At 48.8% G+C, this 23,760-nt stretch overlaps 1 protein-coding gene across 1 annotated transcript in view; it reads right to left on the bottom strand.

Annotated features, from left to right (window-relative positions):
- Positions 1 to 23,558, bottom strand: part of B4GALNT3 (beta-1,4-N-acetyl-galactosaminyltransferase 3) — a 32,353-nt gene extending 8,795 nt beyond the window's left edge. Inside the window, exons 1-14 of the mRNA XM_027668574.1 lie at positions 23,516 to 23,558; positions 16,735 to 16,838; positions 15,990 to 16,067; positions 9,551 to 9,646; positions 8,893 to 8,983; positions 7,919 to 8,019; positions 7,492 to 7,559; positions 6,891 to 6,969; positions 6,391 to 6,457; positions 4,496 to 4,639; positions 3,977 to 4,086; positions 3,215 to 3,315; positions 1,879 to 1,955; positions 276 to 1,281 (exon numbers count right to left, since the gene is read on the bottom strand). Coding sequence (XP_027524375.1) covers positions 276 to 1,281; positions 1,879 to 1,955; positions 3,215 to 3,315; positions 3,977 to 4,086; positions 4,496 to 4,639; positions 6,391 to 6,457; positions 6,891 to 6,969; positions 7,492 to 7,559; positions 7,919 to 8,019; positions 8,893 to 8,983; positions 9,551 to 9,646; positions 15,990 to 16,067; positions 16,735 to 16,838; positions 23,516 to 23,558 — 2,165 coding nt within the window. The remainder of the gene's footprint in view (positions 1 to 275; positions 1,282 to 1,878; positions 1,956 to 3,214; positions 3,316 to 3,976; positions 4,087 to 4,495; positions 4,640 to 6,390; positions 6,458 to 6,890; positions 6,970 to 7,491; positions 7,560 to 7,918; positions 8,020 to 8,892; positions 8,984 to 9,550; positions 9,647 to 15,989; positions 16,068 to 16,734; positions 16,839 to 23,515) is intronic.
- Between the last annotated feature and the right edge of the window lie 202 nt (positions 23,559 to 23,760).

Here is a 23,760-nt window from a genome sequence, read left to right on the forward strand (position 1 = left end):
CAGAAAGGCAATCAGGATGGTAAGTCTTGAGAAGAAGAAGAACCATATCAAGACCATGTAAAAAAAGAGTACCAGCAAAAGCTGGCACCAGTTATCAGCCAAAAGAGGTATATTTAAAGCCCAGTGTTTTACACAGATTCCTTGCCTGAAATCTTATTTCCCACATGTAGTTTATCCTCTGATTCTCACTAGTTACTCACATGACAGGCATTCCCTGTGCAGCAGGGTACATCAGCTCTGGGACTCTGTCCCTTGGTTCTCTCACTTCGCCTTACCCTTTACTCCTCTGGTTGAGCTTCTTCAGGAAGACACGTGTTACTTCCAGGGCCTCCCTTTCTCTTAGCAGCAAGTTTCCTGATGTGTTGCATTTCAGGTCAATCCAGTCTGTGCGCAGCATATGGAAGTCCAGGTTGCTCGCGCTGAACGTCTGCTCCCAGTTCACTGCCTGGTCGAACACTGGTACGTAATCAAAATCCTCCTCATCTTCCTCCTCTGGCTCCCCATCCGCCTCTTCCTCTTCGTCTTCTGCTGCCACAGGTGCAGACTTGCCCTTCACAGGAGATGGCACCTGTACCTCTCTTTCGTCCATGTCCCCACCATTGGCTGCCTTGTGCTCAGCAATGTACGACTCCACTTGGTTCAGCCACTGGGGCAGCCCAGGCTGGCTGGGGCTGGCAGTGCTCACAGAGCGTCTGCCAGCTTTGCCAGAGACTGGGCCTCCTTTCCTGGCTGGCATGGTGCCTGCTGGCTGCAGCCCGTCCTTGGCAGTGCTGAGATCTCCTCGAGGTCTCACCCCTTTGGGAATTGTGACCCCTGAGTCCCTTGGGTGGCCAAGAGACTGCTGTCTTTGAGACACAGTCCTAGAAGGAGGGTTTGCCCTTCTGACAGGCGCTCTCCCCTGGATGGCCCTAGCATGCTGCAGAGGGCTCCTGGAGTTGTCTTTGACACCAGCTTTTAAACGGGGTCTCTTCGTTACTGGGTTCCCCTCCAGGCCAACCTGGTCGAGGCTTTGGTTAGTAGAAGCCAGCACGGCTGATTTGACACCAGACCTCTTTGTCCTTCTCCTTTGTATCCCCTCTCCTATGTTACCGCCCATTACTGAGAGGAGCCGACGACGCTCACGGAAGGAATAGTCCTCGTGGATATTGTCCCTGCCCAACAAGCTGCCGGGAGCGTTGCCCAACAGCTCTGCCTTCACTGTGCCAGGGTGCTCGGGGGGACGGGTACTCTCCGTGTCCTGCTCCTCGTACTGCAGGTCATCCAGGTTCCCCTCCTGGGAGCCTGCAGGAGTAATTGAAGTTACATCTCTGGCATCCTCCCACTGCTTTCCCTGTCCTAACCCAGGCACTCATCCTGCTGGGGGCAGCTACTTGTCGCCTCACCTCAGTATTGCCCCTCCTGCTCAGAGGACAGGGATGCTTTCACACACGGGATCTGTGCTCCTGCTAGTACCAACCTCCTCAGTACCTCTTAGCCACCACTGCCAAAGGTTGTGGAGGTGTCTGGCTTTGCCTTTAGCTGTCTTGTCTGGCCTTAGACTTGCAAGGCAGGTGTGAGCACTGGCTGCCACGATACACAGCTTTGGTTCTGTTGCTCCTGCCCATGTTTTTGTTAGAATTACATCTCAGATAAGCTGTGGGCCTGAGAGGTAGTTGTCATGCTGTCTCCTACAGCCCACTGTTTGGTGACCTCCCAACCTGCCCTTGAGAGAAGTAAAAGCTGCAGCAAAAATCTCCTCCCAGACACAATAATCTGGCAGGGAAAGGCTGTGACTTCCTTGTTATGTAAAGTCAACAGCTTCTTTCAGCTGCTGCTGGAAGACCACACGAAAAAGTGACAAGTAAAAGGATCTTCTGGTTGTGACACTAGGGCCCCTACCTGGTTGCTCTGTCTTTTCTCCAGAGTCCAGGCTCTTCTCTGGCCGATCCATTTTCATGTACTTGTAGAATCCGAATCTGTAGAGGGAAGAGAAAAACAAGAGTTTGATGACAGTTACTTTGCCCTTTCCAAATAAATAATAGCCATTGCTTCAGAGGTGATGATCCATCACTCTGGTTACATCCACCCAGCACCTCTAGATCCTACTTTCCAAACATCATCACCATCTTTCAAATCTTTGGGCAAGCAGATCTTACTCTGCAGTGCCTAAGACATGCATTTTCCTTCCTTATCATCTCAGTCTCTCAAGAGATTTTCTCATAGGTGCAGGAGGAAACCCCAATATAAGTACCCTGAAACACTTCTTCAGCCTTCCTTAAACTCCTCCTTAAAGTTCACTTAAGTTGTAGTGCTCACAAATGCAAATTATCACACTGCAAAAACAGCTCAAGCAGCTGATTGCAGTGATCTCCCTTTCTCTCCTCTTACATCACTACTGCCTGTGTGCTGTCCTCATATGCCTGTGCTTCAAGCTTTTGGGAGGGATTTCCAGGGGTGTTTCCCTCCACATGTGCTTAATGCCAAGCAAAATGGGCCCTCTGTTCCCAAATCCAGTCGCAGTACAAATGAATTCCAAAGCAATAAACCTAGGTGTCACCTTCCAGCCCATGGTAGCCACCTATCCTTCATTATGAACCACAAGTCTCCTCCCAAACTCATGCCATGATCTGTTGTTCTAGACCTCAGAATAGTCCTGGAGGGTGGAATAAGATCCTGAACACAGGGAGGCCACCATCAGCTATCTCACTGGTAAAGTGATTCCTTATCCTGTAAAAAAGTCCTCCTGAATGGACAGGAGTCCTCACAAAAGGTGTCTGTCTGTTATGGGGGGAGCATGCAAGGGGCAGTTTTCTTGTGGGGCCACCATTGAGATCAAGGCCCCAGTGAAGATGAATGACATGTATTTCTTCCCCCAGAGAGATGCCTGGTGGTGAGCACAGTTTGGCTTTCACAGTGACAGCTTTTAGGAGGCTCCAGCCACTGTCAGGTAAAGTTTCCTGGGAATACGCTCCCTGATGTAGTGAAACAAACACACTCTGAGTCTGTTGCTGGGTTAATAGTGCAAGAAAAGCAGAGGCAGTTTCCCCTTGAGACCTAAACATATTTTCACTTAAGTTATCAAAAGAAACTATAAATGCTTTAATGTTTTGCAAGGCTTAGGGAATCTTTAAAAATTGAGAGTCCTAAAGAAGTGAGTATGAAATTCCACACCAATTCCAGCCTTCAAACCATCTCCTCCCTCCATTCTACTAAACCCACATTTGCAGCATCCTACCTTTCCAAATAATAAGGGTTTTCCTGATAGAAGCATTTGTTTTCTTTTTCCATGTGGCTCAGGCGGCTGTAGTCATTTGGGTAAACAAAGGATAAATGAACCTGAAAAGAAGAGAGAAAAACAAAGTAAAACTCATAAATGCCAGACATCAGTCACAAGGTAACCCAGACGTAGTTGCAGGGTAACCAGCCCTTTTTAAAGGGAGCAGGAGTTGCTCACTAAATCTTTGCCTCTCCAAGGCATGCAGTAGCAGGCTGTGAGAATGGAAAACAGAAGGAAGCAAGCTAGGATATGTGCCTGGGTGTGTCTTTTCCTCCCTTTCTCAGCATCTGTCTGTCCATCTCTGTAACTGTGAGCTTAATTCAAATAACAGAGTGAGAACTAGGTGGGAGAGAGGTGGCCATGCCCTCCTGAAGAGATGTCAGGGGCTTTAGTGGTACAGTTCACCCTACAGAGAATGAAACCCTCAGCCACTGTGAGGCTCTGTGTGAAGGCAAGCTCGGCTCTTTGGTTTGAGGCCTGAGGGGCTCTGTAAGACACACACACTTGTACCCTGGTGAGACACATGAGCAGTGCACAGCACTCATCTCCCTTTCCTTGATGTTGCCCTCTGGTACGTACTGGGACGCAGAGACCTGAACACATGATCACATCAGCCCAGGAGCTTCAGATCGGTAGAGAAGCCCCATGGTTAATGGGATCTCTCTCTCCTTCCTCCTTGTGTTCCCCTGGGCAAGCACCAGCTTAAGAAATAAAACTTACAAACTGGAGCCCCTGGTAGCGCTGCAGAGGAAATCCATTCACCAGGTAGCTGGGCTTGTAGGGGCAGTCGGGCAAGGCTCGGCGCACACGGGACTTGCTGAGCAGAGGCACTGGGAAGAGGAAACACATGGGCAAGTGCTGCAGGAGGAACCAGGCTGCAACTGATGCACCAGCTTAGCTACTTCTGGCCCTGGTTTTTATTTATCCGTGTGAAATGGTAACAGATACATAAAGCAAACCTTGCACAACTCATCTCTTTACATCCCTCTAAGGCACTGGCACAAAAATATTATGCCTGGGGATGTTGTGTGAGTTGGATGTCAAGAAAGAGGAGCTGGGTTTAGTCTGTGCTTTGTCTCCTACAGTGACTGATACTGTAGCAGCCCCTCTCTTCTGCACCAGGGATAAAAAAACATGGCCTCGACAACCGTGGTGTAGGAGGACAATGCTTCTCAGCTGTGTCACCACACATGCTGTGACAGGCTGTAGTTACCTCCTCAGCTGCTTTGCAAGTCTTACCTTCGTAAAGAGTGTCCCGGGGGTCAGGCTTCAACATGTCAGCCGGGTGTGCCTTGCTGCCTGCGCTGTCAGCAGGCCGGCTCCTGTGACTGGCCAATGTCTGCGGGATATGCCCGACCTCATCCATCTTTAAAAGCGTCTCGTCTAGAAACCAGAGAGAGAACAGAAGGGGGAGGAAGGGCTAATTTGTCCCTTGTCCCAAAAAGCACCTCTCTCCAACGTCAGCCCTTTCCAAATGGCTTTGCATTCATGGCACCAATGCTGTCTCCGGCACAGCAATGCCTAAATGGTGCTGATCAGGAGCATCACTGCAAAGACACTGCAGGAAGGAAAGACTCTGACCCAGAAAGCTGGAAATACAGAAGCTGTGGGGTAGGAACATGGCTATCATTGAAAGCAAACACACACAGGGATAAGTTATGGAGGAAAATGGCCTCCTGCCTTGGATGGACCAGCAGTGGTGTGCTGAAGAAGCCCCATGCTGGCAGGAATTACTGTATCATTAGTACTGCATTTCTTTTAAAAGGAGATAAAAAAGATGAATGGGAGGAAAAACCTGAAAAAAAACCTTTTCCACCTGTGCTGGAAAAGGATCAGGACCCTGGGGCAAGGCCTTCAGTGGCTGAGGAGGATGTTTCTCCAGAAAGGGAATAAAGACCCACAGTAAGCCAGGAGCAACGGGAAGCTCAAACTCAAGACTGAGTATTGGTTACATTTTTTCTTGGGTGCTACTGCCATGGGATATCTCACTTCATGTCTCCATAGATCGTACTCTAAAATGAGGGGAATTGAACAAATATCCATGAAGGAAAAAGCAACATGCTGCCAAGGGCACTGGTGTGCAGCTTTTGGGTACTGAACAACACATGAACCCAGAAGGAATGGGATGACGTGATACAGCCAAAGGCTAATATGGAAGAGGGAAAAACTATATGGGCAGAAGGTGACAGATAAAGGTGACACTGCAGCACTGTACCTAACAACAGAGGGATCTTCTGGGATGTCAGTCTTCTATTCTACACGGAATTAATAAGAAGAAAAGAGAAGAAGGAAAAAGGATGAAGATGGAAGACCTAATGGAAAACCTAGTCCTGGCCAAATGGCAGGTTTCAGGAAATACAGCAGCAGGCTGTAATCCAAGATACAGCAAACAGATGTCTCGACTACAGCAGGGAGTCTTCCACACACAGAAGTGCTGGCATGGAAAGAACCCAGAAATGCTGGAAGGCAACAGTAGTAGATATGGAAAGGGGGAATGCTGGTAGAGGAAAGTGATGCTGACAAAGCTAGGTAAGGGTAAACAGGACTAAGGAGTTCCTTAACTGATAAAGGCATCACTTGATGTGCTAAGAAGGGTTTACAAAACAGGAGGGACTGGACTGATGTGTTTGCTGCAATCCAGCAGCAACTTGAAGAGGCTTGAGGCTAGTACAGAAGAAAGCAGCATCTCCCAATATCACTAGTGTATCCTGCTGTGTTCAGGATCCAGAGTGAAATCCCCTGGAAGTGCTACAGTGGCCCCCTCCCTGGTCATGTCCAGCTGACAGCACTTCCCCACAGCTCCCATGCTGTGGGCCTCACATTCCCCCTGGCTCTCAGCAAGCAAACTCCATCCTGTGTTACTCTCACATCAGGAACATTTCTCACCCTTGCAGACTCTTCTTGCTACCTCTAGACTTCCCTGGAATAATGTTCTAATCTTACTTCCAATTCTACTATATATGAGTCGTACCCTTGTCCTGAAGTCTTTCTCCTGACCTGTCTCCACCTTTTTCTCCTAATGATCTGTATGCCTGGTATTTGCCTGGCTAGACTATGATTCATGGTGAAACACCACTGATAAGTTTTGGAAGAATGGGGAGGTGCTTGGGAAAACCTGTGATGAAGATACTTACTAGCAAAAAGGGAGAGGTATTGGGAGTCAATCACTCTGAACTTCGCCTCTGGGTCATTCAGTCTCCACTGGAACAGAGAAACACATTAAAATGAAGTGCTTACGGAGTTAACCAAGCCTGAAAAAAAGGAACAGGCACAAGATGTTTTTTTCACCAGATGGGTTCGCAGCTTTCCTCTTTCTCCCTGCTATGACTGAATTTACCTAGCAGCAAAAGACTGGGAATAAGCTGAGATCTCCCAGGACAAATCCGAAATGGGAAAGGACAAAAAGCTGCAATGGAGACCAGAGAGGGTAGAACTATCCCAAGCAAGCAGAGGAAAGGGTCCTGACATGTGGCCAGGACTATCCCTCATAGAAGTAATGTAAGGGTTCTGGAAGGGATTAGATACATCTCATGCAAGAGGAGCTGAGGCCTGGGAAAGGAGGGGAATAGTTACAAACATCATTCCCAAGCTCTATGGGGACATATATACAGTATCATCATTTCCACAGACTCACTGCTACTTCCACATGGTCTGTTCCTCTGTCATCCTGCTTGTGCAGCACCTCAAAATAGTACCTGCCTGCAGCTGACAACCTGTGAAGAACAACGTGTCTGTCACCAGGAGCATTAAGGAATATTTCTTAGCTTGTCAGCAGACAATGAGTGGGGAGCAACCACACCCATGAAACAACCTAATTCTCAGGGTGAACGGGGTTAGGGCTGCCAAGAAAATCCAGATGCTGACAGTGAGATAGGTAGCTTTCCCTGTGCATCTGGAGCACTACAGACCCTTCTCAGTTAATGCTGAATAACTCCCTTTCAGTCTCGCCTGCTGGGTTTTGGCCTCTGGGAAACCCAGCCAATTCCAAGGCAGGAAGCTTGGGATATAGTTCATATAGAGGAGTCTGGATCTGCTGGTGGCTGATTCCTCTGGGGAAGAAAAATTAAGTTTTGCATTCCTGCAGTAAATCAGCAAAGCTTTGGCAATACCCCAGAGTAATCCCTTTCTCTATATTGCTAAATTCTCCAGGACAAGCCTGGGTTCCTTTTCCTTGTCCTTGTGATTTCCTGGCCATGTGCAAAGGTGGCTGGGAGCAAGGGACTTTGCTCACTCACCTCACCATCTTTGACTGCTGGCTGTGAAATTTCCCAAACTCTCCTGGTGCAGTCCACTCCTTCCCTGTCTGTGAAGAGATGGAAGATGCTCTGGTTAACATGAGTTTCTTCTCTTCTTATTGCATTGAGAATGATGAAGAGGGAAAATTGAGCTCTCTCTTCCCTCCAATACCTCCTGATAAGTTGTCTGTGAGATCCATCTATGGACAGACTTATGTCCCTTAATGATGAACAGGGGGCTGCCAATATGTAATTGGCTTAAGGTATGACATGTCATACCCATCTGGCATCTGTGGTGGCGTTGTCTGTAGTTGGGCAGGAAGAGAAACTTGAGTGGTCCAAGGAAGTATGTAAGTCAAGTCAGGAAGGTCTCCATTCCCACAGACACACTAAAACCTGGATAGAAGCCTTGCAGCATGCACAGTACCTTGCCTACACTGGCCAGCAGCTGGAGACCAGAAGTCTTTTCATCTGGGCTCAGCCAGAACTCGGCATTGTCATCTGCAGCAATGGCAAACTGAAACTCCCCTGTTGAGAGATGGAGGGAGTGAGTAGGGCTTTGGGGTAAGGGCTCATGCACAGAACAGATCCTGCTCCTCTAAAAAGCTGTCTTTGCCCTTCTTCCTGGTGAGACCATAGCTTCCCTATTGATAATACCACCCTCACCCCTTTGAGTATCTCTGAATTTTCTAACTCTGCTGTGGCTGAAAACAAACTTTACAGGTGCATCTCATTCACTGTCCCTCCTGCATCGGCTTCATCTGATGTCTAACCTGGAAAGCTAAGAAGTCTATGCAAAGTCTTACTGAATTCCTATTTTGGTTCCAGAGCGATATTTTTGTGTGAGATGCTGTGTTTGGATGGAGGAACGTGCACGTGGAGCCACAAAGGGAGTCAGGGGTGCTTGAGCCTCACTGTTCTGGGGATGGCAGCTGAGGGCCAGGGGACCACGAGAGGCGGGTGAGCTCTGGGCAGACACATGCAGCTGGCTGATACAGATGTCAGCTGCTGTCAGATGGTATTCATGCACCCGGGTAGCAGCAGGGACATAAATGATGTCATGTACAATCCCGGGCATGCGAGGGAGGGAGGGAAAGCTCAGGGATTGTTCGTGCCCACACACACGCCATGGGGCTGTGCATTCACGACAGCATTGTTATTTATCTAGCACTTCCCATCTGTTTTCTCCTGTGCTTTTCCTTTCCACCCTACAAGGGAGGCAGATGTGTTCCCATCCATGCCAAGGCCACGGCTAGTCAGGCACGTCGCCCACGTGAGGGACCAGGTGTTGGGCTTGCCAGGGTGAGGCACGAGCGGTTAGGCACCAGGAGGGGAGTGAGGGAGGGGAGGGACAGGTGACAAGAGACGTGAGCGGTGGCACAGCAGCCTCAGAACCCTCACCATTGGTGAAAGGATGCAGGTAGCCAAATATCCGGAGGCCATAGTTGGTCCATTTTGGGGACACAGCCAACTTCTTCAGTGTAGTTCGTGTCTGAAGTGGAAGAAGAAAAAAAATTACCAAAATAATTTTAGATGTGACAGGAAGAAGGGGAGATATAAAAGCCCTGAGACAGGTGGGTAGAGGAAATTATGAAGTTTGCTCTGAGAGGAGGAAGGGCTAGTGTGTGATGGAGGCAGAGAGAAAGAGCAGGCCAGATGAGAACTGAACTGGAGCAGGTGCTGCTGTGGATGGGAGAGCTGCATGGGAGTGCCATTGAGATGGTGGGGACAGATGTGGCATTTGCTAGCCCCTTGGAAGGAGAGCACCAAATACAGGGCTCCTTCACCGTGTGTCCAAGGCCTGGTAGGCCAGCATAAGGAAAATGAGCCTCCCCTGTGCAGCAGATGAGCTGCCACCCTTGAAACCTTGTGAAAATCTCCTGCTCCCTCAGCAGGAGGACAGAGGAAGTGGTTGAGAGGGATGTGACGGATGCTTATGAGCAGCAGGACAGACAGATGATGGATAGAGATAGGGACAGGATGTGAAGGGAGCAGGGGTGACCCAGCTGGGAAGCAGAGCTGGGAAGTGTGGGGCAGCAGGTGTCATGGTCTTACTTACGTGAGGGAAGAGGGGGAAGTGCAGGTTTTTCCTGAGCTGCTCAATGGAGCCGCCGCACCAGTCCTCGAACACATGCAGATTAGCCTGGCCCTGGAACTAGGAGGCAGAAGCAGGGCACCATGAATTGTTGCATCCCTCCCCTGTGTGCCTCCCCTGTCTTTACAGCCTTGGCCATGGCCTCAGCACTGGAGCACTTGAGAGAGAGAAAGAAGATGCCACTGCTGCGATAGGCTGGTCTGAAGGAGACACAGGTCCATCCCCCTGTTTCTCATCTGCTGAGGGTTTGGGGTTGGAACACATGACTGAATAGCACCAGGAAACTGTGCTAATGCTTGGGATATCTCACTACATGGTTGGGGTTCACTCCATCAAGGAGGTGTTTAACCAGAGGTCAGTGCTCTGAGACCATACTGTGGAACACACTGCAGGGTGGCAATAGCCCCCCATGATGCAGCAGAGAAAGTGTAGGGTCCTACATTCTCCAAGAAGGTGTTTTGGACTCTCTCACCATCCCAGGGCTGTTTTCCTGACCTGAGGAAGAGGGACACACTGCAGGGGTGGGAGGGAGATGCCAGATCACCTTCTCAAAGCATGTCTTGAGAGGTAAAGCTCATGGAGGACAGTGGGGACAATGAGGCAGAGGCTCGGCAGGTGGGAGTGTAGATGTCTGTCACCACTATGCAGCCACTCTGGCCAGGAGACGCTGTCAGTGTCCAATGGAGACCTGGAGCACAGCTTTGCTGGGAAAAGCTTGCTGGCCACTGTGGGACTGCAGCAATACATTCCTCAATGGACAAACTTCCTTTTTGTCAGAGCCATTCGGAAGGGAATCACTGTCTGCCCCCCAGCAAAGTCCAAGCTCTCTGCCTTCAACCAGTGGAGCTGGATGCTGAAACCCTCCTCACAGGACTGGCACCCAACAGTGGAGAATAAATAGGCTGGAGATGGCAGAAGCTACCTTAGATGGCGAAATGCTGAAGAAAGGAATAGGTTGCCTTGGGACTGGGGAGGTTTTGCAGTGGATGTCTTGCCTATATAAGGGCTATGTGAGCAGGGCTGGGGGAATGGCCTGAACAGCACCCAAATGTCTACAGATGGCAGCAAATTCGTAGTTTTCACTGGGGAGTCTCCAGCAGGGCTGAAGCAGCACAGTGGAGGAGGGTCCAACTCCAGCACTCCTGGCAGAGGAACTGCTTCCTGGATTTATTTTTCCCAGGATGGTGTGTTGGAGGTGCATTTTGAATTACACTGAAGGAAGGCTGCAGAGCAAACTTGGCTCAGCACCAGTAATATTCCCTGTGAGCTGTGGACTTTAGTCCTGCACGTGAAAGCCATTTCTGTGTGCCAGGCAAAACACATCACAACCACTGCTTTTCTGGAGGGGTCTCTCATCAGCCCTCTCTCACTGCTGTCTGCACTGCCAGGGCTTGACAAATGTCTGCAAGCCCATGTCTACCCCCAGTACTATCTCCTCCTCTTCTGACATCCCTTAGACTGGATTCTGCCAGACAAGAGGAAAAGCAGCAAGACAAAGTGGATGTAATTCCCCAGTGATGCATAAAATCATAGCTTAGATGCACAGAGGGCTCAGGGTGATGGATGCAGCCAAGAGAAACCCGGGACTCTGCAGGAACTTGCGATACTAATAAATCACTGCAAGCGTGACAAACACTGAATTGGAGTGTAACTGCTGTGCAGTCCCATGCCCCTTGGCCAAATCCAGGTTCACACCCAAGAGTCTTACACTACTTTTCTCAGCCAAATCAAATAATGACAATTGCTGTTTCTTATGGAACATGGAGTGAAGTGAACAGGCTGCACTCCCACAGCGAGTCACTGCCAAAACCAGTCCTATGGCAGTCTGCTGCTACCTACAAGTGATGCTGGTTTTTCTTCTTAGAGAGTTGCTTGCACACTGCAGATAGCAAGCTCAGAGCTCTATGAAATGTAGCACAACACTCCCACACCGTGGAGAGGCTGGCACTGCAGTCTGCTCCTGCCAAAGACAGACCCAGGGAATGCTCCCAAAGCTCAAGACTGCAGTGGAACTGGGCTGGCTTTGGCATGGGGTAGCCCAAATGCAAACCCAGATATTTATGAGAGAAATCCCAAAAGATTGGCTAGACTTGCTTAAATGTTTGCAGAGGAAACTTGGACCAGTCCCACTGCAATGCAATATTTTACTGCAGAGTTTGGCAGTATTAGGGAGAGGGTAGCCTACTAAAAAATAAGGCAGACACCACTATACTAGGTGCACCATCAGTGCTGAAGGAGGTGTTCCCTGAAATTTGTAGCCTGACACTCCTGTCTCCAAAGCCTTTACGAAGTATCCTGAGAGGAGATTCTGGCAGGAGTTAACGAGATCACTTTGCCTTCCTGTGCTCAGAGCTACTAGAAATAATTAACTGGTAAATAATAAGTATATCTTGCATGCAGTTTCAGAGTCTTTTCTAAATCAACAGATTTTTCTCCTGAGTTACAGCAGCCTAGCTTACTTTCTGCTGCCTCCAAAAGGGAAAGGAACATTATTGACAGATAAGTGTTGGCTGCCCAAAGCGCTGCTCTGGGACTGAAAACTGAGCTAGGCTTTAATTTTAGGGCCCCAGAAGTCATCAGTATAGCAGCTGTTTCGAAACCCTATCACCTCTGTCCCTCCAACTCAATCCATGGCTGTCCATTGCAGGCAGCTGAGAAATTCCTCTGTTTGCTATATGTGTCTCCTCTGGAATATGCAGTAACAGTCTCCTGCTTGGGGCTTTTGCAGATTGCAGTTACAGATAAGCATCACCATCATTCCCAATTCATGCACACAGAAATGGATTTTCTAAAACATGGCTACTAAGTCTGACTTCTCAACTTAGAACTACCTGGCCCTTTTTTTCAAAGGAATGGAAATTTAGGACCTGGCAAGCAACAAGGTAAGTTCCCCTTAAAAACACCCGCTTTGCAAATTCTGGATAAACTGATTTGGCCAGAAGCAGTAATAGAAGCCAAGAGTATGTGTTTTCAATGGGAGCTGTTTTTACGTGACCTGTGCATTCCCATTTGGAGGGAAGCCCCTGCTCCTCAGCTTCCTCCCTGTCCCAACCCCACCTCCCAGTTGCTTATGTCCACCCTGGCTGAAATAGCAGCATTGCAAGAACCCAGCTCAGATCCAAAACGGGCACAGGTCTTGCACCAAGGGCACCGTCAGCACAGGGTGAGTGTGCCCAGGAGCTCATGCACAAGAGCTGTTCTGCCCAAGGAGGTCTGGGCAGGTCGACACCCTCCGGAGCACAACACCATGGGCACAGAGTGACCCAAAGGAAGGGAGAGCTGGACCCTAACAAGTGCAGGGAGGGGAGAGCTGGGACAGGCCCTTGCTTCACTGCTGATGCAGTGGCCTCCATGGCTTCGGGAACGTGGCTGGTCTCTGAGCACCAGTGCCGACCCTTCCTGCTGAGCACACTGGAATAACGCCTGCCTGCAGCCCTGGCTTGGTACTAAGAGATTTTAGTATTTCTGCTTCCTTCTAGTGAGAAATTTTAGATTATCAGCCCCTGCTAGAAAAACAGACCATAGAGGAGGATCAAGCACACGGAGAGCCCAGACCTCTCTTTCTAGCCCAAATCCTATCGTATCAAAACTGCCTGGGGGGGGTGGCACCACACACCCAAGGGCTCCCGGTGAGCAAGGAGCCCAAGGAAGAAAGGTCAGGGCAAGCAGCGAAGCTGGGAGGATTGCAGCAGCAGAGACATGACCTGTTGCCTTGTAACTGGAGCTGGATGGAGAAGTCTTTCCTAATTTAATTCTGGGTGGCTCTGGCATCACGGAGGCAAATCAGCTGCGTGGCTGCACGCAGCCCAAGGAATGAACAGCACCGGGGATGACAAACAGGGCACAGAGAGGGCCTGAGCCCAGGAAGAAAGGCAACATTGTGCTGCCAACTAGAAACTCCTGAGTTTATAAGACTCCTCTGTCTTCGCAGAGTGGCTGTGGCCCCTCCTCCTGCCTGGCCCAGCTCCCCTGACTGGGTGACATTCAGCCTCCAGCAGCTGGGCTTGGCTGCACGCTCCGCTGTGCTGGGCACTTGTGCGAATCCATCAAGATGAGTTAGCTACACAGGCCCCCTCCCTGTCTGGATGGGCACGAGTGGGCAAGGGAGGGACATCAGCAGGGACAGAGCAAGCAGCAATGGCTCTGTCTGGACACCCCTCACAGAGAGAACAAAGTCCTGAGGCTGTGCAGACATGACAGAGGAGAGGACATTTTAAATGCACCCCAATGCTTTCTCCTCTCAGAGCTGTACAGAAGCTTTTGCAGAGGCAAAACAGAATGATGAGGCTAACCAGGCTTTTCTGAAAATCCTCCCCCACATCTACAGCAGTGTCAGATGGTGACACTCATGGTCCCACAGTGCAGTTTTGCCCTGACAATAGCCAGGCACCTTTCTGAATTAATTAAACAAGACATCCGACATCTCTCCACGCTGAGGAGGCAGTGGGAGATGCTGGAAGCTGGAAGACTTTGCTGTGGTGACTGGAACCAACAGTAAGGGTAGGGATCATCATGTGCACAGGCACCTTGAGGAGCCCAGGTGTGAGGCTGAACCCTGCCTTCCCCCAGACACAGGGTAAAAATTCATTAGGGGTTTCCTACGCGCACACTTTCCCACTACGTTATCCAAGGCTGAAGACTTAAACTGCTTGTTTCATATCCTGAAACTGAGAGGGGAGAAATTGAAACCTGTCTTTTTTTGGACATGTTGGCTGCCAGCTCACCGTGTAACCCTGTTAATTATTTATGTTTGTCAGGAATATATCTCTCTATTCAAATAAAGCCCAGTTCCCTGACCTGTGTCAGGCAACCTGGTGCCCCTCACCCCAGGTATCAGGCTGCAATTAAGTTATTACAGATGCCATGGGGAGGGCACAATGGGATTACAGACCCTGGGTAATTAATTTGGGCAGAGTCACAGAAAAACTTAATCCCCAGGCCAGGAGAAATTTCAGCCAGTGGTTAAGAGGACAGCAAGCAGCTCTATACGGAGCTGTGTCCATGGATCCCTCTCCATCACCTGCAGCTGGTACTGGTGAACTGCTGGCCTCTGTAGTCAGGGTGACTCTGCTGACCCTCTGGGTACAGACACTTCCTGCAGCAAGGGCAGGAAACGTTGCCTTATAGAGTCAAAGACAAAACTGTCCAGGCCACAGCATGTACCTCACCAACTGCATCTCTAACCCAGTGAAGGCTCATTGCACACCACAGCCACCTGTTCTCAAGACTTCTAAGAAATCCCTAGGAAGGGGATCAGAGACATGGGGCAAAGCCTCAGAGGAGCTGGGGGATGCCATGCAGAGCCTGTATGGCCTGTTGCCATGGGAGAGTGGAGCAGTACATGCTCCTGTCACCCCTGTGCACAGCCACAGTGCTGGCCTTCGTGTCCCGCTGGCTCTCAGCCAGCAGCTGCTCACCTGTGAGGCAGCCCTGCCTGCACACTGCCCACACACTGCCTGCACGGCCCTGCAGCCAGAGGAAGCCCCCAGGCTCCAGCTGGGACTGGCACACAAGAGCCAAGGCAGCAGAACAGATCAGTAGTCTGGTCTGGTTCTGGGCACTGGAAGGTGACTGGTGCTGGCTGCTTCCAGGAAAGCTTTAGCTTGTGCTGCAGGGACATGAACTGCTCATTGCAATGCTGGAGGGACACACTATTCCTCCATCACCAGTGACAATCTCATCCTGAGCACAGGGCCAGCAGCCGGCTCACTCCACAGGGGAGCTGCAGAGGCCCTTTAATTTGTGCAGGTCTCTAATCACTTTGAGGAATTTAGTGAGCCAGTTCCATTAGCTAAATGCCCCCAGGCTGGTGGGCCTCTCATTAGAAGCAGGTTGCATTGCTCCCTTATCTGAAGAGGAATGATGAGATAAGGGAGCAGGGGAGGAAAGAATAAACGAGGCATGAAGGAAACAAAGGGGGTGTTTACCTCAGTCTGTAAGGGTCACCAGAGAAGGTCTCTGTTCATTGAAGTGTCACTGAAGTGAAGAAATCTCTATGTATGACACACAGGGGTTGGATTGCAAATGCCAGAGCAAGAGCGTGACACTTCTGCGTGCCACAATCATGTATTCTCTTGTTGAATGCTTGGCCCTACGCACCTCAGACCTGAATAAACTTCACTTTTCCGGAAGGCAGTGGGCTGCCTGCTCTCAGGGAATTGCGGGTGGGTGCTTGGTGCCTTGATGACTAGTGCAAAACCCAAATTATCTGGAATCTGGACACACCTGTCTTTCCAGATGATTACTCAGGTCTGTAAGTGTCATTAAGCAGGGAGGGGGTGATAGGGGACAGAGCTCCTGTAAAGTGAATTAATTTCCAGGCAGATGTCCCTGCCTTACATTCTTGCTGTACAAGTCTCTAGCTACACCTCCCTCATGCAAAACAACAGACAAAAGCACCCACCTCTGGCAACCATGGGACAGGGTTGTCCACAGCCACATAATTCGATTTATTCCTCCCAGCTCTTTGCAGCTCTTGCTTCTGAAATACAAGTAGAGGAAACCCAAAGTAACCCAATAAATGATACAGCACTGACATCTAAACAAGAGGGCTCAAGCCTGGTTACAAGAACATATGAGAAAATAAAACAAGTTCTCAAGCTCCCTTTCCAAAGGACAGGCCAGTTATCATGGCCATGGTGGGGTGAAAATGCTCTCTGGCTTGTTTGACAGCACATTTCAGGTGAGCTACTGAGGGAAAAGGACACCAATACTTTATAACAACTTGCTAGCACAGAGTTAAAACTTAGGTCACTTTCTGGTGGTTTTTTTTCCCATCCTTGTTTCAAAAAATGTCCAAGCAATAGTTCTTCCAACACTGCCTTTAGGCAAAAGTACCAAGATGTGCTTCACTACAGAGCAGCAAGCTCTCTCCTGACCTTTCATTTCTGCTTCTGTCTTGCTCATTGCTACCTTCCTGTGCCACAGATCCAGTCAGCTTCAGCCCACTGCTGTGGCTTAGTACATCTAAAATAACTTAACTGACTACACTGGAGTCATTGTACATTCATATTGCTGTGAGTCAGCTCAGATTCTGCCCCGTGGCGAGCTCTCTTTCCTGCATGAAGAGAGAGCTGTCTCTTGGGGCCAGCATCAGAAAGGAAGGTTTGCCCTTGTAAATGTTCAGAAGGCATCCCAAATCTCCTCACCTGGTGTCCTGGCTCCTGTGGATAGTAAAACTGAAGGTTTGGGTCCCCACCTGGGACATTGGTGTCTGACAGAACCTTAGCCAGCTCCCTCCAGTTTTCGTATCCTGTATAGAGAAAACAGAAAGAGGGGTCAGAAAACATCTAATAAAATAAACCACCACAGTTACCAGAATAAACTGGTTCTTTCCAAGGCTGAGAGACCTCTAACTCTGAAATTGCCTAGCAGAGACCAGGAGTTGTTTATGCTACTTGGAGTTGGCAGAATGATGCAGAGAGAGAAATTGCCTTTATCTTCCTCAAAAACTCTTCCCTCCTTCTTATTAATACTTATATTAAAGATTCATCATAGATCCAAAATACATGTCAGAGATTTCATTAATCACCACAGGACTGGGAACCTCTTTGTAGATTACTCACATAATCCCAGTGGTCAAACTAAAGAACATCAATTTTTATTAACTAGCAATGTCAAAGAAAAATAATACAATAACTAGATTACTAATTAATTTAACCATCAAAAGCATATTATTCGTATATATTATTATTTTATTTACACAGTAAAAGCTATCAATCCTCTCTTCTTGAAGGAAATTATGGCAAAGAATGCTGCAATGTCTAAAATATTAGCATCCCCTCCCCTCCCAGTCTGCTCAATCCAGAGGTTAGGATCAATCTCGATTTCCTTCTACAACTCTGGCAGCCTCCTGGGCTTAGAAAGGAAAAGATGAGCAGATGCAGCATAACACTGTAGCTCTCTGTGACCACTGCCCATGTCACTGATAAGACAGTGCTGGTGAGCAGAGCCTCCCAACAGTGCTTCAGTGGCTCACACCATGTGGTTTTCAGATTTGATAAACACTTTGGCACTTAGCAGCTAACCAGCCTGCCAGCACCTCAGTGCTGTGCCCACACCGCATGACAGCTTCATCATGAAGGGCAAGTGCCAAAACCTCCACAAGCCCTACCCATTCCCAGCTGGTGGCAAACCAACTCAATATCCATGTACCAAGGAGCAGAGCCAGGCTCTCTACCCACTTTCTTTAAAACTGGAAATCATCCCCAAAGCTCTAGGAGGTTGAGAGATGTTGGCTGTATGTAAAGGGAACCATCCCATCATTTTCAAGTCCAACAGATTTAGACAAATGGTCTGAGCCCTCTGCACTGTTCTTACAGCCAGAAGTAGCAGGAACATGCTCTGAGGATGAAGAACAGCCCACTTCTGGGGAAACATCTGCTGTTTCAGAGCCAGCATACCCATCTTCAGTCAACTCACTCATCTTCCCCTGGCCAGTTATTGCACCTACAAAGTGGGTTGAAAAACTCTGTCTTTCCTTACTCATGAATCTGGGTCCTGTGGAATTTGGCAGAGGTGAGGAGAAAAGTGAAGATGTTGAAGCTGTCTCCTATGATCTGGTGACCAAAGGGAACAGTTACTGAGAAGAAAGTGCAAGAAGTGTGGAAAACATGAAAGTAGTCACAGATTCAACTAAGAGACAAAACTTGAGGCAACTAGGGTGTTCTGCTTTCTTGAGGTGGGTGTTGGCTTGGATGCGTGAGTTTTGTTCAGGCCCCGTTAGATGCTGAACTGTCACAAATTTCTGATCTAGATCATCCCACCCTCAGATTTTGATTTGAAGCTGTGCATTTCAGTTTATGGCTAAAAATATCAACATCAGCATTTATCTTCTGCAGAAGATTTTTCAGTCAGACGCTGTGTGATTAATCTACTGATTAATGCAGCCAAGCACATCTTGTGCTTCAAGGACTGACTGCCATGGGAAAGAAGGAGAAATTCTGGTGTCTACATAATTTTATGTGTAACTGGTGAGTTTCCACGTTATTCAGAGCAATGAGACAGAAACCACTGTGTCCTGCAGTTGGACACATGGTCCCACTCAGAATGAGGCTGAAACAGACTTTGTAGTTTGTGTGAAATTCAGGACTTGCTACTTTGAGGGCTCATCATATTAGTGGGAGAGCACAGCAGGTTGTTTGTTTGTTTGTTTGTTTTTTCAGAAGAGAGACCCAGAATCATAGAATATCCTGAGTTGGATGGTACTCACAAGGATCACTGAAGTCTCACTGGCTAAATTAGGGAGGAACCAAGTAAACCAGGAAAAAAATAAAACAAGGGCAACAAAAGTCAATTCAGCCCTAGACATTCACTGAGAGATGACGTTGAGAGAGGCAGGTTTTTTTCTTTTGTGCAGAGGGGAGAGATTATTTGGCTTCATTGTTAAACTCAGCACTTCACTGCCCTGTGGAATAAGCTCTGGATGAAGCACTGGGAACCTGCTTTTCCTGGGAAGAGGATGTTGGCCACCACAGGCAGCCACTCGGACTGCTTCTGCCCATGGCTGGCACAGAGCCTGCCTTACAGCAAACACAGAAGCCTGGCTGCACAGCAGTGCCATGGCTGACATTTCTTTGACCCCTGGAGAAGAGAAGAAAGGGAGGCAATTCTCTGTGTTGCACAAATATTTACCTAATGCTTATATCAGCCAAACATGGAAGAGACAAAAGAACTACGAATTAATCTGGAGGCAGTGATTTCCTTGCTGGGTATAATTTGTGCTTTGGCAAGCTAATTCTCCAGCATGGTAGGAAATGATTTTCAGAAAATAATAGGATAAACCCTCCTCTCATAGAGAGTTCTTGGCACTCCAGTTCCTTTTAAAAAGATTGGCTTTTTCCTAGGGATCTCCACTGGACACGCTGGCTTTGGAGGACCTGGCTTTGGACGTGCTTTCCTCGCTAGGAGGAGAGAGCTACAGAAAAGAGACAGATCTCCTCCAGCTTCCTGCAGTCAGAACACCTCTGGAGAGCAACTGCTGATGAAGGTTTTCTCCCCAGTACAGGTCACAGGATTCAAGACATTGCCTTTCAGGTATGTATCCACTCCTGTGTGACAGCTGGAGAGTGAAGGCGTTGGCTACATCCACTGCTCTGTCTCAAGAGCATCTGAGCAAGGTTCAGCCACAGGTTCAGCTTGTCCTCAAGCTCTCCATGAGCACTGCTCAGCAGCTCAGCTGGCCCAAGCACTCCCTTGATGGCTATTTTTAAGTCAACAAGACTATGCCTGGAAAAAAGCAACAGTCTAGAACTAAAATGCCTCAGCAAACACCTCAGTGTTACTAAGAAGGAACGCCAGAACTATTACCTTTGATGGTTTTGCTCCAGCCCCTCTACAAAACCGGTTCTGGTTAGAATGGGAAAGGGCAGAAAACCCCATAAAGTAGGAAATCAAAGGCCTGGAAATAGCCTATCTCACAGCCAGGTGAAGATGTTGGCCCAGGCTTTGTTGCCATTAGTCTGTTAGACAGATGCACCAGCCAGCTCTTGGTCTTTCTCTCTTCTGAGGATTGCTTCCCAAGGCATTTCCCATCACCTCCCAAAGCACACCAGTTGTTTTCCAAGGCTATTTTTTCACCCCAAACACCTCCAAGGAAGGCAACACTGATGCAGGCACAGCTTGCCGAAAGTAGCAGCCAGCCGTGCTGCCACAGACTTCACCCTCCTTGGCATGAGGACCAGCCTCCCCACAGCCACAACGGATGGTTCAGAGCAGTGATTCACCCAAAATCCATCCCACAGGAAAGAAAGACACATGGCTTTCTGATGGGCCACCTTGCCCAGCTGAGCTGCCTGGTGGCTACACAAGCACCACAGCACAGTCCAGGGAGAGGGATGTCGCTGTAGCCAGAGCAGTATCCATGCTTCCAGCACTCTGCAGTTGCACCATGCATGGTGTGACATCAGACCTGCCCCTTCCCCATCCCTATCTGCGACAGCACAGCAGGCAACAGAGCGTGGTAGATAGGGAGAGTTGTACAATTTTGTGCAAGAAGATGTTCTCAGAGACACTGTAGAGGAACAGAAGGGCAGACAGGTTCATGGAAATGGCAAGGGTTTTGCCCAGAGTGCATCCACATTGTGTTTTTTATCCTCACTCCAACCTCCAGGACATTTTCCCTACATCTACAACCAGGCACTAGGCTGACATCCTTTCCGCAAGCAGATATGCACCTTTCTTTCTACTTCCGTGCTCTGGTGGTCCAAGGTTCAAGCCTCATAGGGATCAGCTAATGCCCAGAACCATGAAGGTTCTTCTTCAGGGAAAAGTCACCCTTTTTGTCCCTGTTCCCATCAGAAACAGCTGGCAGATGCCTAATGAGGACCCAAATGCCCACCAGGGTTGACCCTCAACTGCCCTTCTGGATTCAAGATGGGAAGCCCCCAGTACTTGAGCTTTCTTCTGGAAATAGAGGCAGGTGAACACAAAAGAAAGGCAAAGAAGTTGAAGTGGAGACTGAGACAGATGCTGCATCCTACAACAGAAACCCACACAAGAGGCAGCCGGTCTGGAGCCAGTTGCCCAGAGAGCCAGTGAACCAACCATTAAGAGACAGAAAAGCTGTAGCAAGAGAAAATAAGATGAAGATGATTCTTGACGCAGCCCTGGTCAGGGCCCAGGGCCATGTCTGCCTCTCCCTCAGCTATGCAATGCACTTGAAACCCAGCTCAAGAGAGAAAAAAAAAATTAAAAAAGCAGAAAGCCACAGCCAGAGATAACAGGCAGCAGTACCCGGGGAGCTATCAGGCCTCGGGGCAGGAGCATGACCAGAGCTGCTCTGTGTATTCAGAGATTAGATCCACCAAGCCACTGTCATGCCCCGGGCCCCAGACAGCACTCGATGTTTCAATTAGCCTGCAAAGGTAGCTGGCAATGGTGCAAGGGGGAAATCCCAGCCTCACTCAGGTGATCAGTTTCCCCTCTGAAGGATGAGATTTGATTACTCTGCTGTTGTTACTGTTGCTTACATAGCTGCAAATGCTATTAACACCCACATGGTATCCAGCCCTTTTGCAACCCTGCTAAATGATTTCACTCAGCAGCCTCAGGAAAGAGCAGGTCCACTGGTTTGGACAAAAAGCACTTCAATTCTTTTCCGAGATTCTGCTCCTCTTCTTTTTGTTGCCAGGACAGGGCAAGAAAAAGACTGGCAGGTACGAAGCAGGGTTATGTTCTTCATTATCCACAGACTCCTCACCGTGGCTTGATGTTTTAATCCTCTGTTGGATAGTCTTATTTCTCCTCTTATTCTGGTCGAATATTTTCAGCTTACTGTTATTCGACAAGACTTCAGCGTGATTTGAGGTCTTTCTCAGTATTAGTCCTGGGCTGAACAGGTATGCAGATGCAGTACCCAATATCCCCAGATATTACCACTATGTGCCTCACAAACATACTAGTCCAAAAAATGCTGGGGAAGGTTGCTTAAAACTGAACATGACACAGGAGCTGAACTCAGGGAGCTATTTGCAGTCTCACAAACATATGCATAAAGCCTCCTGCCCTGCAAACAAACCTCAGCTCCACCTCCTGCCTCAGTTACCCTCATTTAGATTATACCCCCCTCACAGAGGCAGTGCACTGGGAGCACCTTCACCCTGCCACATGATGCTATGCACCAAAAGCAGTGAGGCTGTAGTCCAGCAACCAAATACTTCTGGCCAGTGGAGACCATGGGGACAAGCTGCCATGCTGTGCTATGCACCCGAGGCAGCACAGATTTGTGGCTGCAGCCCAAAAGCAAACATCTCCTTGTCATCTGGCCCAGGCAATGCTGCATCATGCTCTGGGGAAGAGGATATTTAGAGAGTTTGACACACCTCTCATGCACCCTGACCAGAGCAAGCCCTACTGCAAGTGCCACACCACAGGGGAAGCAACACCCGCCTCCTGGTCTACCACACACACAAAGGCAGCCCCACAACACCAAGCGTAAAAAAGCATAAAGGTGTAGTGTAAACTGACCTTCTAGAAACAGAGATGTAAGGGAGGGATACAGTGAAAAGGGACAGCCAACAGTTTCTGGACATAAGGGTGAGTGAAGGTTAAGTCACGAATCACAGACGGGGTCAGAGAAACTACCAAAAAACCCTCATTCAAGGGTAGACCCCAGAGATTCTCTTTGGTTACTTATTTAAGTCAACAAAAGGCATAAGCAGAAAAGGGTGAACTCCTTGTCCTCAGGTCAAGATCAGAACAACACTCCTGGAATTAAAAGGATTCAAGAAGCTATGAAATCTGGTGTTACAGAGGGAGCCCTGCAAACCTTTCCATTTCTGGTTAATGCAGAACCCTGCAAATATGACTGCAGGGATAAAGCACAAGTTAGAGCCCGTGTGAGCAGAAATAAATTACTCCATTCTTCCTCCAGGTACAACTCCGAGTCACTGCTACATGAATGGCTTTGCAAACTGACAATAAGCTGCAGAACATTAAAAGTACGTGAAGTTTGATGGAGGAACAGGCAGAGCACTGCACTTGAGGACTGGAAAATGAGTAGACATAACTACCCAGGACACTAATGCAGTCTCACTGCCAGACTCACCCATCAAATAGTACCTTGCTGCTGTTGCCCTCTAGGTACAGGAAATCTATTTCATGCAGCAAGGGAGGAACTGACAAGCAGTGCTTGGGGCACTAACAGGTTTTGTGGAAAATATAACTCAAATCTTGCTCCTGCCACTAAAATTTTCCATTGCCCTAGTAAAATCATGAAATCAACTTATCCCGCAAAATTATCCAGCAAATATTACCTGCCTCCTGAAAGCCCAGCGAGGATACACATATGGAGATGCAGTGCTGGATTTGAGTAAGAAAGCCCATGATGTTCCTGCACTATCCTTCAAAATTATGGGGCTGAGCTCCTAAGTCAGCTCCAGAAATGCTCCTGTTTCAACTAGAGGAAAACAACTGCAAACTATTGCTTACCTGCACTTGCCATGCTGAAGGCAGAGGAGGTTCTGGAGTTCATGCCAGTGTGGAAGGGGGCATGACCTGCAGCCAATTGAGGTGCTGGCCACAGAGAGCCAGCTTTGGCTGTGCCCCTGTAATCCCCTGCCCAAAGTGACCACTGCCAACAAGAGCCCTGTGTCCTCACCTGCCCATCCTCACCTCTCCAACCATGCAACTTAATTCCTCCTCAGCTTCCTCTCTTTGACTCTGCAAAACCGCAC

This window comes from Corapipo altera, unplaced genomic scaffold, assembly GCF_003945725.1.
Source record: "Corapipo altera isolate COAL_440 unplaced genomic scaffold, ASM394572v1 1, whole genome shotgun sequence".
Classification (NCBI taxonomy): Eukaryota; Metazoa; Chordata; class Aves; order Passeriformes; family Pipridae; genus Corapipo; species Corapipo altera.